Source organism: Streptopelia decaocto, assembly GCF_964273445.1.
Source record: "Streptopelia decaocto genome assembly, chromosome: 25".
NCBI classification, from domain to species: Eukaryota; Metazoa; Chordata; class Aves; order Columbiformes; family Columbidae; genus Streptopelia; species Streptopelia decaocto.
Window position 1 is genome coordinate 442,997 of NC_138680.1, and position 16,995 is coordinate 459,991.

Below are 16,995 nucleotides of genomic sequence, written 5' to 3' on the forward strand. Positions count from 1 at the left end.
TTCTGAAGACGTCCACTGAAATATTTCCTGGGAGCTTCTCTGCTGTGTCTGTCTGCAGACACGGCTGGACGCAAGGGATTTCTAAGGTACACCTGGCTCCCAGGGCTGACACTTGGGGCATCTCATGATCACGTTGTGGCTTTTAAGCTCTCTGGGGAGCTGCCAGCTCAGAGCTGTTCAGTGACGATGGTGGCATCACAGTGTGTGATGGAAACTTCTCGGGGGTGTTCAGGTGCAGGTGTGAACACCGGGAGGGCTTTTCCAGCATCGCAGCTCACTCGGCATCGCGAGGGTGAGTGCTCAGCCTTGGCTGACTTCACGGGCTAAGCACTCCTGTTCAGTATTTTATTGCTCAGGAATTTAACTTTATACTGTCCGTTAAGGTCCTCAGAGAACAAGGCCTAAGGTATTAAGACGAAAATCTTCCCAGCGTAAATCAGTCCTCAACCAAGTCCTGGAGGAACTGGACAAAGTAGAGCACGGTGGGTAGTTATCACTCTAGAGCAGAAGACTTGGGAAGTGGAGGCTTAGATACAAGTGCTCCTCAGAAGGGCGCTTTCCCCAACTGAACTGACACCCTCAAATGCTCTGGCTTTGTTTCTGAGTGTTCTCAATGTATTTTGAGAAATATCGCCTCCTGAAGATATTGGTTCTTGAAGAGGTTACTTCTCATTAAACTGACTCCATTTCTTTCTAAAGACCTGAGCCATGACACTGGGGAGACCGTGGCGATTCAGAAAAGAGGCGATCAGGTAGTGCCGATCTACGATGAAGGGACTTGGACAATGGAATCACGAGGCATGCCAGGTAATTGCTGTCCTTTGGTCATCGTCTGTCATGAACCAAAACCCCTGTGTCTGCAGGCTCCTCAGCAGCCAAACTCTTGCCTTGAGTGCCCCCCCAGGCACAAGGGAGGGGATCCCTCCTGTGCACTGAGGTCCAAAGGGATGCACTGAGAGATCGAGCACGGTTTAGGGGGAACCTGCCCCGAACTCCTGCATCCTCTGCTGAGGCTTTACCTCTCTCTGATTCTTGGCAGAGCTGCCCAACCCTGGGGAAGCCCGCCAGGCTGGAATCAACGGCCTCCTTGACAAGATTCCAGGTACAGAGCAGCCTTGCAGGGCCAGAAGTGGGAGACAAGGCCTGAAGGCTGGGGGCGTGCAAGCAGTGCCCGTGCTGGAGCAAAGGCAAAGGGGGTGCGGGGTTCAGGTGAATCCCCATGGGCCGGACTCTGTCCTCCTGGGGTGTGGGTCCCCGGGGAGGGAGAGCTGGGGGTGGCATTCCCTGACACAGGGACGGTTTCTGTCTGTCTCACTCCAAGGGACAGTTGGTCAAACAGCTGTCAGACCTCGCGTGAGATCACCCGTAGTGTGCAGGAAACACTAAGGTACAGAATTGTTCATCCAGGTTGGAGCGTCAAGAGTAAGAACAATACTACTGACACCGCGACCTACAAGAACCGCTGCTTAGCAGCCGTCGTGGGGGTCTTGGGCACCATCCTGTTTGGGATAGTGCTGTTTTGTGCATGCTGGCTGTGCAAGAGGAGAATACAAAAGTGAGTTGTTGAGCAGGGGGTGTTGCCAAACTCCTGTATCAGACGGCGGCCATTAGCCTTGAAACATTTAGAGGCAGGGTGCTCTGAAGTGCCTGCTTAGTTACTGGCCAAACTCCACTGAGGTTCCTGCTGAAAGATGGCTTAACCTGCCGCTCAGCTCCTGGGCACTCTTTCCTGAAAACCGCTCTTCTGCTTCAAAGTATTAGTTAAAATGGCTCTGCCTCAACAAGAGCTGCCCCAGCAACAGATGCAGGCAGAGCAAGGTCAGGAAGAAAAGCAAGGGACGACATTGCCATGGAAAGGGAGAAGCACAATAGTGACGTGTTCCTGCCAGCAGAAATCACCCTGTTGGGTGCTGCTGTAAACCCCAGATGTTCACCTCGGCCAGGGTGTCCCTGCAGCTCCGACCGCAGCTCCCCGTGCAGCCGGGTGCCTGCACACCACAGGGCGCCCAGCGCTGCCCCGCAGCCTCGCACCCCCCGGCACTGCGGCCACGGCCGGGACTCAGCAGCCTCTTCTCTCCGCAGGCGCCGCGAAGCCAAGGCCATGGGAGATGGGAACGTGTAACAGCAATAAACACAGTTGAGCAGCACAATTGCCTGGGAACTCACCAGTTCTGCGCGAACTTCATGTCGGGGCAGGCAGGGAGGTGGATGCCGCGGTGCCAGCGGGCAGGGAGCTGGGGGGGGACCTTCCGTCTGGCTGGGGGGACACAGCTTCCCTGGTGGGACCGGCCTGCGGAGCTGGGCCAGGAGGGAGAGCTGCAGACACAGGAAACATTGGGGCTTTTCACAAAATGACTTCAACCTCATGTCCATCAATTCCCACTTTTACCATCTCATAACACATCGTGATGCTTAATACATCTCCCAGCTTTTGTATTCCAGCAAAAGCTTAAATAAACCATCTGTCCTACAGTAACAAAGCTTTCCAGAAGACAGGAAACTACCGCTGAACCTCGTGCTGCTCAACCACGTGCTGCCATTTCTTTCTATGAGCTGCCATTTCTTTCTGTCAGTAATTGCAACATATGGAGCAAGAGACCCGAGAAATTGCCTTTCTTAGATTCCAGACCAATAGATACATATGAGTGTGAAAAACTGAAACTAAACTCATGAAGGAATCCCAAATTATCTTTATATCACGGGCCATGCTAATTCCTGCAGGCCTGGAGGGAGCAACTTCAAAGCCTTATTCAGCTTTATTCATTAACTGAAATATTTTCATTGAAATAAAGTTTCACCAAAATAAAGTATTTTCATGTCAGTCTGCTGATTTTTTTAATTTTTCAACACTATTATGTTTCACTGAAACAAAGATGCCTTGTTACCTTTACTCCACGTCTATAATTTCACAGAGGCTCGTCATGTTAATTTGATGCTATTTACTACTATATGTTATTATTTGGTTTTGACAAACATCAAATGCCGTGTGTCAGAGTGCTGTGATATTGGTCCCACGGGAAAGTGGAGCTTTTTGTATCTGCATAGTTGGTGCTTAAATACAATACATTTCAGAATAAGGATCAAAATGAGTTTCTGAGCATTGAATGGTCTGTCAGAGGGAAATCCCATATTCCAGTACTAACCAACGAAGCAAAGTGTCTGCTGCTTACAGACCACAGGAATTTAATTGTCATATCACATTCTGGCAGGTTTCTTGCACTGACGGGGCTCTCATGACATTTCACAGTGATAATAATGATTCAGATTTCAATGGGTTCAAATTTAGACTGCTGGGAAGAGAAGGGGACTCAAAAAGAGATTGCTGAGCAGAGACATGGCAGCAAAGACTCTGGTGAACCTGAAGAGACGGCAATACTGCACTCTCAAACCCTCCATGTCTGCACATAGATATACAGATATTCTTAACGGCGCAGAAATGTGGAGCTGCTCACCTTGCAAGAAAAGATCCTGCTCAACAAGGACCAGGCCTGAGCTTTATCACTAAACACAACTCCATCATCTACACCCATGCCTGGAAAATACAGCTCTTCACCTTCCCTCATTTAATTGGAACTGTCCTTTCAATTCCAAAGGCCACCCATTAGCATTACAAAGTCACAGGACTTTCTCCTCAGTTCTGCTGCGCTGCTTTGCTCACATTCAGGATGCTGAGACAGCCTGATCTCTGAGGGAATTTTGTTTTGTTTTAAGCAGAAGAAGAGATATTCTCATTCGAGACACCAACAAGACGCCTAACAAGAGTCTTTTGCGAACAAAAATCCTTAAACTACTGTAAGCGGCTGAAGCGGACCGCGGTAAGTGCGGCGCTGCCCTGCGGTCCCTGCGCGCAGCAGCCCCGGCCCCGCCGCCTCAGCCGCCTCTTCCCGCCCTTTGTCCCGCCCGTTGTTCTCCCTCAGGGCCCGGCGGCCCCTCAGCGCCTCCCGCCGCCGCTGCCCCTGCCCTGCGCCCGCTCGCGGGACTGCGAACGGGGCCTTTAGACAGCAAAGAGACTATTTTCTAAAATAATGTGCCTTTGACAAGTGATTCTGGAACCTTTTCGGTGATTCTCTGCCACAGTTCGCACACAAAACAAACTGACCAACGGGACACAAAAGCCCAACATTCATGACCCTCCCTAACTGAACAAGCACGGCTTTCCAGAACAATTTACATCACAGAAAATAAGTTGAAGCAAGGTGAAAACAATTCTTCTTCCCACCTAAAGTAACAGACACCCACAGGATTGAATTGCCTATTTATTGTAAAACAATTTCTGAGGGCAATGTTTTATCGGGCACCTGTACTTTGGTGCACTCTATGGCTACGTGGGACCTTAGAGCACAGTTTGGAAGGTACAAGGGCTTTTACTGGATAAAATCCCACCGATGTCAATCCCCAGCACCCCGGCTGCCTACGTCTTCACCCTGGAGTTCATGGAGCTGTTTCTTCCTCTTGCTTTTCTTTGTTAGAGGATGAGATTTCCCAAGCGGCAGGGCTGTTGTTCTGAACAGTAACGTGCTTGGGAATTGGCCACGGGGCCGGTTTTCCCTGAGCAGGTTTAGGGTGGCAGGTCGCTCTCTTCAGCCTCCCGGCACCTGGACTCCTCAGGAACATCTGCCGCAGGAGCTGAATTCAGCGCTTGCCAAGGGCCCCAGAGTCACCCAGGGATGAAAAGCCCACAGTAAATACACTGCTGAGGAAACACCAAACACCGAGTCACCATCCACCATTTCTGTATTTAACTCCCTTTCTAGCAGAGACTGGAAAGAAACATTTTAGCACTAGTATGTGTGTTTTAATGTCAGACAAAGATCAGTGAAAGGGAAGGAAACATCAGCTACTTAAAAAAACAATGAAACTTCTCACAGCAACAAATACACACCTGAAATGCTGATGGGATTTCTTTTTAAAACACAGTTGAACAGCGCAATTGTCTGGGAACTCACCAGTTCTGCGCCGAACTGCAGTGGTTCTTGTAGGTCGCAGGATCTGTAGTATTGTTCTTATTCTTGGTGCTCCACACCTCGGCCCAGTGAGTAACATTGCTCCAGCTGTTTGTTCAGACAAGGCAAATACGTTTTCACATTTCCCTGCCATAGCGGCACACGAGAGAGATGGGAACAAAACATAGATGGGTACAAAAGAGAGATGGGTACAAAAGATAGATGGGTACAAAAGAGAGATGAATACAAAAGGATGAATAGATGAATCCAGCAAAGTCTGGCTGGAGCTCGACGTCCTCTGCACTCAGCCCCAGCTCAGCTCAGCTCAGCTCAGCTTTTCACACCTGCTGTGATGAGCTTTTCAGTCTGTTACCTGCTGAGATCTAGACTTTTCTTTTACTGTCTGCAAAAACAAACTTCATTAATGTCTTTTACCTGCTGCTAAACTGTTTTTCTCTTTTGTTCACATACGTCCCCCAAAACAAGAAGGAAATCCAATGAATCACAGCCTCAGCACATCTCGAGTGCTCTGCTAATACCTGAGGTTTCCAACGAGCGTGCTGCACGAATAGGTGCAGCGAGCTGGAGGCTGCAAGGCACACGAACAGGGTGTGCGAGGAGGAGCGGCCAGTGCACGTCGGCACCCTTGTTCTGGCAGACGGCGTCGCTGAGGACAAGCCTGCTGGGTCAGGACGCTGAACTGCGCTGCACCCACAGCCAGCCCTGACCAAACAGAGACACAGAGAGAAGAGATGCAGAGCGACTGTCCAGAAATGGCACTGGGCTCGGGGGAACGAGCAGGGCAACAGGCACCCAGACAAGTGATGAGAAGTGCCCATGGTCACCTTTTCCTCCTTTACCTCTTCCAGGTGGAGCTGATCAAGCCCCAGGCGCCTGCAGCCACGTTTGGACTGCGCCATTCCGTGTACACCACTCCCCTGATCCTCCACCTTTGAGATGTGTTGAATAAAACAACGTGTTGCTCAGAGAGGTTTTCTCTTCACCTCGAGACATGGGGAGGGGGCTTCTGTGGGTGAGGAAGAGCTGCTTGCTCTGTTCAACCCTACAAGCAGCAAAAACCCTGCAAGATTCAGACTGGAGAGCACGGAAATCATAAGAAGAAGTGACGCAGACAGGTCTAGCTGCATATTTTCTCCTGATTGCCCTAAACACAACCAAATGAGGGCCCTGATTCCTCACTTTGCCCCGGACTTGTCTTCTTCCTCCTCTGAAACCTGCTGCACAGGTAATCATTAATTCCTATTTGAAAAGGCAAAAAGCAGTGATACAGCAAGGATTTCTCCTGGGTGATACGGGATATTTTTTATAGGTTTGCCATGATGTGTTTGGAGGCTCAATTACATAGTTATGACTTTGGACAGTAACACTTTGATTTTGGTCACTAATCCTATGTCACTGAAGGACGTTCTTTGACCAGAGACACGTTTCAGGTGTCAGACCAGGTCTGGAAAAATTTGGGCGCGAGTCGCCATTGTGAGCTGGCAGCTCAGAAGGCCCCTGGTATCCTGGGCTCAGCTTGGGCTGTGAGGTCACAGAGCCGCTCTGTGTCACACCTGGTGTGTAGTGCTGTGCACGGACACCGCTCCGGCAGTGCTGGCAGCGGCAGCAGCGGCGGCAGCAGCATCTGCAGCGGCAGCAGCATTTGCAGCGGAAGCGCCAGCATTTATAGCAGCGGCGGCAGTGGCCAAAGCAGCAGCAGCATTTGCAGCAGCAGCGGCAGTGGTCACAGCAGCAGCAGCATCTGCAGCGGCAGCGGCATTTGCAGCGGCAGCAGCGGAAAGGCCAGCATTTGCAGCAGCGGCGGCTGTGGCCAAAGCAGTAGCAGCAGCGGCAGTAGCAGCATTTGCTGCAGCAGCTGCAGCGGCCACAGAAGCAGCAGCAGCATTAGTGGCAGAGCCAGTGGCTGTGACACAAGTTCTTGGGATTCCCTTACACTCCATCAGCTCTCCTTCTACTCAGCTGAGGCTGAATATGGCAGAAAAGGCAAGAACCAAAGCTGAGGAGGGATTTTCACTTTATTGATAGTCATTGAACACTATCCCAACAGAACCCTTCAGCTCTCGTCATGCCCTGCTCTGCCTTGCTATTGGCATTTCTCTGTTTAACTCCCTTTCCGTAGAGACTGGAAACATAATTTTAGCACTGGAATGTCTGTTATAATGTAAAATGTACATAAGTGAAAGGAAAGAAAAGAAAATGTCAGCTACTTAACGAACTAAGGAAACTTCTCGCAGCAACAAATATACACCTGTGATGCTGATGGGATTGCTTTTTAAAACCCGCAAAAATATTATGTGAAATGCAGTCAGTAAAGCTGCGTCTCTCACTCGGTGCAGCTCTGCTCCCTCCTGCTGGCCACATGTGCACGTTCTTGTGCCTTAAACCAGGGAAACCCAACTGCAGGAGATCCCAATATTCATTTAACCAAACAGCGCTTCATCAGAGCTCTTTGCGGGTTCCCTGCTCAAAGTGACGCATGTTTTGGGGTAATCACTGTTACTGAACAGACCGCAAAGGAAAATACTGAGTTTGCATCTTGGGAGTCACAGGGCACTGAGAACCCAGACACCTGTGCTGAGAGCTGGATTTGGTCATTAGAGCAAGATTATTCCTGCGGTAATCTGAGGGTGCGAGGGAAACAGTGATTTGGGGAGGATACGATACTTTTTATAGCTGTCACATTTTTGGCAACACAGTGTTTGTGGGTCCCTGACACGGACAATCAGAGATGTGGCGGCTGAGGTTCTGGAGTGGAAATGCTTTTCTTCTGCTCTTGAAGCCCAAATCCCCCTCCAACAGTCTGAGAGTAACGAATCTGGAAATATTAGTTTGCCTCAGCAGGCAAAGCCTCTGGTGCCCAGTGGTGCTGTGTGACCGCTGTGTCACTTGTCACCTCTGTCACTGAGTGTAAAGACAGTGTAAAACCAGGTGCTTTGGAAAGCTCCCCCAGTCTCTGCTGATGTTCAAAATCTGTCTCATGTGCACCCTGAAAATACACATGGAGACAGGACAAGCAGATCTCAGGAAGGCCTGGCCCTGCAGGCCGGACGTCCCCAGTCCCGCATCCCCAGCTGATGCCATCGCACAGCCCCCCGATGTCACAGAGCATTTCCAGGACGATCCCAGGTGTCCCCAGGGTCCCCTGGCCGCTGCCACCACAACCTCTCTTGCCACATCTCTGGCTGCCCTCACTGACAACCTCTCTTGCCACATCTCTGGCTGCTCTCACTGCTCGCCACGCTCTGTGCCGCAGAGACGAGGCAGACGCAGACGTTGTTGTCCTCATCCCTTTCGATGCCGCGGCTGAGACAGGTGGAGTCCGGAGACTCCTGCTTCCCTGCCATGGTTCAGCATTGGCCATGAGCTCCCCTGTGACCAGTGGGATTTGCATCCCCAGGCTTTGAACAAATCCAGTGGTGGGGAATCCACAACTGCTCTGGGCAAGGGGTCTCGACACCCTCATCGTACAATCTGTTATCAAGAGTTCTGGTGTTCTCTGGTGAGACAGGACTTGCACAGTACAGGACCAAGATGTCACCAATGGGTGACTGAGATCGTTTAAAGAGCCACTGTCAAAGATATGAGCAAAAGTGGGTTTAATATGATGTCGGAAAAATGCAACTGAACAAAGTTCCACGGCAAGGTTCACTAATAACGTACAGCACAATCATTTGAACAGTGATTCAAAACTACTAAGGCACAAAGCAAAGTACCAAGGCACAATTCTGCTTTTTCCTCAGGCTTTCAAAGCACCTCCCAGCATGGACGGAGCTTTCGTGGGCACTTGGAGACCTCATCGCCCACGGGGCCTCATCTCGGCCCAGTTCACCAGCCCTGGACCCAAATACTCAGTCCAGGGGACAACGGGTAAGACAAGGAGCAGAGCGGTGTGTGGCACGGTGAGCACACCCGGCACAAACCAGCTACAAACCCGCTTCCCTTTTCTTCCTAGGGTACATCAACCACAACCCCACCAAAGTCAGAGCCCCCGCGTACACCTGCAGAGGGGCAAAAGCTCCTGCGGAAGGCGGCTGCTCCCCAGGCCCTCGCTATTACGTGGAGCCCTCCATGACCAGGACCGGGAAGTACGTGGCTCCAGCCTACGCCATCACTGGACTGCCCAGGATCAAGACGGAGATCACACCTGGACCCAGTGAGTAACATTGCTCCAGCTGTTTGTTCAGACAAGGCAAATATGTTTTCACATTTCCCTGCCATAGCGGCACACGAGAGAGATGGGTACAAAAGATAGATGGGTACAAAACATAGATGGGTACAAAAGATAGATGAATACAAAAGATAGATGGGCACAAAAGATAGATGAATACAAAAGATAGATGGGTGCAGAAGGCTCAGCTCACCCTTTCAATGAGCTGTCGATGTTTCCCAGCAGCTGGCTCTTCTGCAGCTGTTAGGGAGAGCAGCTCTTGGTGAAATTGCCACCTTAGATTAAGAAAAATACCAGAACTTCACCGCTTTTGTGCTGTTGTCCTCTGCCCTAGGCGATTACAGCCCGGAGAAGTCCAACCGACACATCTTTAAGAGCACACCTGAGCCATCCATGGGCTTCCGGAACCGGGGAGTCAATCCAGGTACGTGAGCACAGGAGATGGAAACCCCTGCAGCTGGGGAGGCCTCTATGACAATGTGCTGCTCAGCTTTTCACCCAGAGTCAGCTGGGAAAGGGGGCAGACATCCCTCCTGCTGCCCTGAGCAGGCTGCAGGGCGCCTGTCTCTGCCCAGAGGTTTCTTCTCTTCCCGTTGCTCTTGCAGGTCCCGGCACCTACACCTTGCCCAGGGTGCTGGGCCCCAACACGGCGCACACGGCTGCCAGCCCGTGCTACTCCATGACGAGCAGGAGCCAGCGGGATCGCTACGATGCCGATCTGGCCAAGGTGAGAGTCACATCCAGGGGCCGCAAAAACACACAAAGAGAAAAATCACTGCCCACGCCTCCACCAAGTTGCACTAGAAGGGCTGTGTGGTTCCCAAATCCTTTGCCCAGCTCGCTGAACTGGTGCATCCTGTGCCGGGCGCAGGTAAGAACAAACACCGGCCATTTTCACCCAGCAGCTGCCCTGACTCTCTTACAGACCCCAGGCCCTGCAGCGCTCCCGAAGATCGAGCTGGACGTTTTCAAAACCAGAGCTCCCGGGTACACCATGGGAACCCGCTCCCAGCTCCGAGACAAGACGGTCAAACCGGGGCCAGCGGACTACGGCACGGGAAGGGTAAGGCAGCCGCCTTCTGCTCCTGCGCGGCTTTGCCAAAGCATCTCCCCTTCCGCTGGGGCTGCCTTGAGCTGCACAGTGTCCTGCTGCAGTGACAAGCTGCAGGACAGCCCTCCTGTCCCTTCCCTTGTCCCCAGCCCAGCAGAGGGAAGGCAAGGAACACTGCTTTCCCCTTACGCTGTCTCAGCCAGGAAATGTTACAGGCTCATACACTGCGAGCTCTTCAGGAGGCCACTCCTCAGAAGGGACAAGCAGACACAGGTCCCCGCCTTCCTAACGCTGGGAAGATGATTTTGGAGGGGAGGGGAATCCAGCAAAGTCTGGCTGGAGCTCGACGTCCTCTGGACTCAGCCCCAGCTCAGCTCAGCTCAGCTCAGCTTTCCACACCAGCTGTGATGAGCTTTTCAGTCTGTTTGCTGCAGGGCAACAGGCACCCAGACCAGCCATGAGAAGTGCCCATGGTCACCTTTTCCTCCTTTACCTCTTCCAGGTGGAGCTGATCAAGCCCCAGGCGCCTGCAGCCACGTTTGGACTGCGCCATTCCGTGTACACCACTCCCCTGATCCTCCACCTTTGAGATGTGTTGAATAAAACAACGTGTTGCTCAGAGAGGTTTTTTCTTTACCTTGAGGCATGGGGAGGGGTCTTCTGTGGGTGAGGAAGAGCTGCTTGCTCTGTTCAACCCTACAAGCAGCTAAAACCCTGCAAGATTCAGACTGGAGAGCATTGAAATCCTAAGAGGAAGTGACAGACAGCTCTAACTGCACGTTTTCTCCTGATTGCCCTAAACACAACCAAATGAGGATCCCGATTGCTCACTTCACCCTGGACTTGTCTTGTTCCTCCTCTGAAACCTGCTGCACACCTGGCTGAGGACAGATACAATCCACACAGTGCGACTGGAGCTGAACGCTGCACCCCAAAAGCAGCCGGGTCCTTCCCTGCACGCTCTCAGCAGAGAGCAGAGCATCCTGGGGACAGCCCGGGAAAAATAATCACTAATTCCTATTTGAAAAGGCAAAAAATAGTGATACAGCAAGGATTTCTCCTGGGTGATATGGGACCTGGAAACACACACACGACCTGGAAACACACACACGACCTGGAAACATGGGCACAACCTGGAAACACGGGCACAACCTGGAAACATGGGCACAACCTGGGAGCACAGGCAGCAGGAGCCCGAGACAGCTCCAGTTCATCTCCTCCAGTGTTCAGGTGCAAGCTCAAGACATTTGAGAACGTAGAGACACCTCACCTGAGGCCCACACGCTTTGGCTTCCCATGTTTCAAACTCCTGAGCTTAATAGGAAATGTTTAAATATTTTTATATCTATGTTTAAGAGCTGGAGGTATTCTGATGGTCAGGAAAAAGAAGAATTACAAATTGGAAAAAGATTCCTGCAAGTTGCCTTTGCAGAGAAAGCATAAAGGCAAGTTAAGCCTGGATGAACTACCCAATGTCCCTGAGAACCTCATGTCCGTCTGTCCAGCCCTCCAGGGATGGTGACTCCAGCACTGCCCTGGGCAGCCTGTTCCAATGCCCCACAGCCCTTTGGGGAAGAAATTGTTCCCACATCCAACCTCAACCTCCCCTGGCGCAACTTGAGGCCGTTTCCTCTGCTCCTGGCGCTTGTTCCTGGGGAAAAGTGACAAATTCATCGGATGTTACCAGCTGACTTCTCTACCAGCTTGCACAAAACTTTCTTTTCTAAGAAGCAGGGATGAAGTTGATCTATACGACAACACTGATCTATACCATGACACTGATCTATACCATGACACTGATCTATACCACACTATGCTGCCCTGCTTGCTAAGGCCTTTGGGTCACTGGATCTGGTATTGTCTGACTTAAGTCCCAACCTACCAACAAAGGGCATTTTTAAGGATGCCAGAGCAATGAAGACGTTTGTGTACAATGGGACATTCCACCCTATGGCTTGAATATCAACTAAGGAGCATCAATTCCTATAAGATTTACTCCATTTGAAATATGGCATCTATAAATCTATATGATACTGAAATGAGGCGTGAAGAAAGGAAAACTCATGACTTCTGTAAAACCCATGTAATAAAACTGCCCAGATTTCAGATCACAGATATATTCCAAATATCTGTACTCGACCATTGCGCTCACAGGCTCCTGTCCTGCTCAGGGACTCCAACCATGCCAACATCTGCACAGCGAGCTGCAGGAATCCAGGAGCATCCTGGAGTGCATGGAGGAGAATTTCTGATATCAGGGAATAGCCCAGGGGATGAAAATTTGGGTGCGAGTCGCCATTGTGAGCTGGCAGCTCAGAAGGCCCCTGGTATCCTGGGCTCAGCTTGGGCTGTGAGGTCACAGAGCCGCTCTGTGTCACACCTGGTGTGTAGTGCTGTGCACGGACACCGCTCCGGCAGTGCTGGCAGCGGCAGCAGCGGCGGCAGCAGCATCTGCAGCGGCAGCAGCATCTGCAGCGGCAGCAGCGGAAGCGCCAGCATTTGCAGCAGCGGCGGCAGTGGCCAAAGCAGCAGCAGCATTTGCAGCAGCAGCGGTCACAGCAGCAGCATCATTTACAGCAGCAGCGGCAGTGGTCACAGCAGCAGCAGTTATTTGCAGCAGCTGCAGTGGCCACAGCAGCAGCAGTATTTGTGGCAGAGCTCGTGGCAGTGCCACGATGCAGGGGTGGGGGGTCACCTCACTCTTTATCCTCCTCCTCCTGGCTCTGCAAGCCCAGGAGGCCGGGGCAGCTCCGTATGGAGATTGGAGACCTGGTAGGCGGGCAGGCGGGGGTGGGCACCCGGCCCAGAGATTTCCAGTAAGAAATTCCGAGGATCCGTGTGTTTGTCCATCCAGCCCTTGAGGGGTCTTACATGCGGCCTGGAAACAGCATCTTGAGAGCTGCCAGGTGCCAGCAAGCAGGTCACCATGGACCCTCAACAGCTTGGGAACCTCCACCCATGTCTGGGTCCCACATCATTACCTGACCCCCCCACAGTCACCGCAGGTCACTGAGAAAGAAGCAGATGACAAGATCTAACGGAATGTGCTTGATTCCAGATGTGCCTGTAGCCGATGGCCTTGCGACTCCTCAGCCGGCTCTTGTCCGGGAGCATCACGGCAATCCCTCAGGTCTGTTACTTGAACCAGTGAGCATTTAGGGTTTAATATTCTGAAGACGTCCATTGAAATATTTCCTGGGAGCTTCTCTGCTGTGTCTGTCTGCAGACACGGCTGCACGCAAGGGATTTCTAGGGTACAACTGGCTCCCAGTGCTGACACTCGGGGCATCTCATGATCACGTTGTGGCTTTTAAGCTCTTTGGGGAGCTGCCAGCTCAGAGCTGTTCAGTGACGATGGTGGCATCACAGTGTGTGATGGAAACTTCTCGGGGGTGTTCAGGTGCAGGTGTGAACACCGGGAGGGCTTTTCCAGCCTCGCAGCTCACTCGGCATCGCGAGGGTGAGTGCTCAGCCTTGGCTGACTTCACGGGCCAAGCACTTGAGTTCAGTATTTTATTGCTCAGGAATTTAACTTTCTACTTTCCGTTAGGTCCTCAGAGAACAAGGCCTAAGGTATTAAGACGAAAATCTTCCCAGCGTAAATCAGTCCTCAACCAAGTCCTGGAGGAACTGGACAAAGTAGAGCACGGTGGGTAGTTATCGCTCTAGAGCAGAAGACTTGGGAAGTGGAGGCTTAGATACAAGTGCTCCTCAGAAGGGCGCTTTCCCCAACTGAACTGACACCCTCAAATGCTCTGGCTTTGTTTCTGAGTGTTATCAATGTATTTTGAGAAATATCGCCTCCTGAAGATATTGGTTCTTGAAGAGGTTACTTCTCATTAAACTGACTCCATTTCTTTCTAAAGACCTGAGCCATGACACTGGGGAGACCGTGGCGATTCAGAAAAGAGGCGATCAGGTAGTGCCGATCTACGACGAAGGGACTTGGACAATGGAATCACGAGGCATGCCAGGTAATTGCTGTCCTTTGGTCATCGTCTGTCACGAACCAAAACCCCTGTGTCTGCAGGCTCCTCAGCAGCCAAACTCTTGCCTTGAGTGCCCCCCCAGGCACAAGGGAGGGGATCCCTCCTGTGCACTGAGGTCCAAAGGGATGCACTGAGGTCCAAAGGGACCTCAGTGAGAGGTGAGAGATCGAGCACGGTTTAGGGGGAACCTGCCCCGAACTCCTGCATCCTCTGCTGAGGCTTTACCTCTCTCTGATTCTTGGCAGAGCTGCCCAACCCTGGGGAAGCCCGCCAGGCTGGAATCAACGGCCTCCTTGACAAGATTCCAGGTACAGAGCAGCCTTGCAGGGCCAGAAGTGGGAGACAAGGCCTGAAGGCTGGGGGCGTGCAAGCAGTGCCCGTGCTGGAGCAAAGGCAAAGGGGGTGCGGGGTTCTGGTGAATCCCCATGGGCCGGACTCTGTCCTCCTGGGGTGTGGGTCCCCGGGGAGGGAGAGCTGGGGGTGGCATTCCCTGACACAGGGACGGTTTCTGTCTGTCTCACTCCAAGGGACAGTTGGTCAAACAGCTGTCAGACCTCGCGTGAGATCACCCGTAGTGTGCAGGAAACACTAAGGTACAGAATTGTTCATCCAGGTTGGAGCGTCAAGAGTAAGAACAATACTACTGACACCGCGACCTACAAGAACCGCTGCTTAGCAGCCGTCGTGGGGGTCTTGGGCACCATCCTGTTTGGGATAGTGCTGTTTTGTGCATGCTGGCTGTGCAAGAGGAGAATACAAAAGTGAGTTGTTGAGCAGGGGGTGTTGCCAAACTCCTGTATCAGATGGCGGCCATTAGCCTTGAAACATTTAGAGGCAGGGTATTCTGAAGTACCCGCTTAGTTACTGGCCAAACTCCACTGAGGTTCCTGCTGAGGATGGTTGAACTGGCTGCTCAGCTCCTGGGTGCTCTTTAACAAAACCTGCTCTTGCTGTTCCAAGTGTTAGTTAAAATGGCTCTGCCTCACCAAGAGCTGCCCCAGCAACAGATGCAGGCAGAGCAAGGTCAGGAAGAAAAACAAGGGACGACATTGCCATGGAAAGGGAGAAGCACAATAGTGACGTGTTCCTGGCAGCAGAAATCACCCTGTTGGGTGCTGCTGTAAACCCCAGATGTTCACCTCGGCCAGGGTGTCCCTGCAGCTCCGACCGCAGCTCCCCGTGCAGCCGGGTGCCTGCACACCACAGGGCGCCCAGCGCTGCCCCGCAGCCTCGCACCCCCCGGCACCGCGGCCACGGCCGGGACTCAGCAGCCTCTTCTCTCCGCAGGCGCCGCGAAGCCAAGGCCATGGGAGATGGGAACGTGTAACAGCAATAAACACAGTTGAGCAGCACAATTGCCTGGGAACTCACCAGTTCTGCGCGAACTTCATGTCGGGGCAGGCAGGGAGGTGGATGCCGCGGTGCCAGCGGGCAGGGAGCTGGGGGGGGACCTTCCGTCTGGCTGGGGGGACACAGCTTCCCTGGTGGGACCGGCCTGCGGAGCTGGGCCAGAAGTTGGAGCTGTAGAGGCCTCCAGGAGGTGCCCCCATCTCCCCTGCCGGGGCTTCCAAAGCTTCACCCTCACTGACCCAGCGATGCACTCACTGGCTCCCGCTTCCTCCCCGGCTGCAGCACCGAGTTGCTTCCCCCTGAGCTTCCTCCTGATGATGCTGAAAGGACCCCCCCATGTCACCTCCATTCCCCTGGGGCCAGGACCAGCTGCTGAGGCTGCTCCACCATCACCACACCTGGAACAGAGCCCAGAAAGGCCACTCCTCACCTTGGGCTCCCAGACAGAAGGTGGCAGCACCCAAAGCCGTTGCTGGCGCTGCCCTCGGCAGCTCTGCCGGCACCAGAGATCTGCGCTTCCTGGAATAGAGAATCGTTCTGCTATGAAAAGCCCCTCGAGCTCATGGAGTCCACCCATAACCCACCCCCGGCACTGCCCCATGTCCTGAGAACCTCGTGTCCGTCTGTCCAGCCCTCCAGGGATGGTGACTCCAGCACTGCCCTGGGCAGCCTGTTCCAATGCCCCACAGCCCTTTGGGGAAGAAATTGTTCCCAGATCCAACCTCAACCTCCCCTGGCGCAACTTGAGGCCGTTTCCTCTGCTCCTGGCGCTTGTTCCTGGGGAGCAGAGCCCGACCCCCCTGGCTCCAAGCTCCTTTCAGGCAGTTCGGAGATCAGAAGGTCTCCCCTCAGCTCCTGTTCTCCAGCTGAACCCCCAGGTCCCTCAGCCGCTCCATCACACTTGTGCTCCAGCCCCTCACCAGCTCCGTTCCCTTCTCTCAACTCACTCCAGCACCTCAAGGGCTTTCATGAGGTGATCCCGCCACCCCTGGGACCAACATGTTGTGTTTTGAGGTGATTCTAGTGCTCCTGGTCCCACTCTTTCCTGTGCTGAAGTGACCCCGCCACCTTGGTGCTGCTATTTAGAGCCCTGAGCTGAGGGGCCCAAAACTGCCCCCGGGGTTCCAGGTTCGGCCTCCCCAGGTCCCAGCACAGGGCCGGTCACTGTCCCGGGCCTGCTGGCCACAGCGTTGATTCCTCTGGCATTTCGTCCACGCCAGAGCCGGGCTCACGGACCATCCACCCAGTGCTGCAGCTCTCGGTGCACCCCACAGGGTGGGGGGGCCAGACCCCACCTTATTGGGCCCACAGGGTACTGGAGCTCAGCCCTGCCCAGGTGTCCTCAAACTGTGATCACCCTAGAGCTGGGCAGCCTTGAACTGGGAGCACCAAGCACCCTAAAGCAGAACTGCACCAAACCAGGAGTCTGCACATGGGGCTCCCCACAGGGATCTCTCCCCCATAACTGTGTTG

At 53.0% G+C, this 16,995-nt stretch overlaps 1 protein-coding gene across 1 annotated transcript; it reads left to right on the forward strand.

Annotated features, from left to right (window-relative positions):
* Positions 1 to 8,725: 8,725 nt before the first annotated feature.
* LOC309450110 (ciliary microtubule associated protein 1A-like) lies at positions 8,726 to 10,772 on the forward strand (the record flags this gene model as incomplete). The annotated part of the gene is made up of 6 exons (XM_082072774.1): positions 8,726 to 8,831; positions 8,917 to 9,117; positions 9,467 to 9,556; positions 9,738 to 9,859; positions 10,058 to 10,195; positions 10,686 to 10,772. 6 exons carry the CDS (start codon positions 8,726 to 8,728, stop codon positions 10,770 to 10,772), a joined length of 744 nt encoding a protein of 247 aa, XP_081928900.1.
* Positions 10,773 to 16,995: the final 6,223 nt, after the last annotated feature.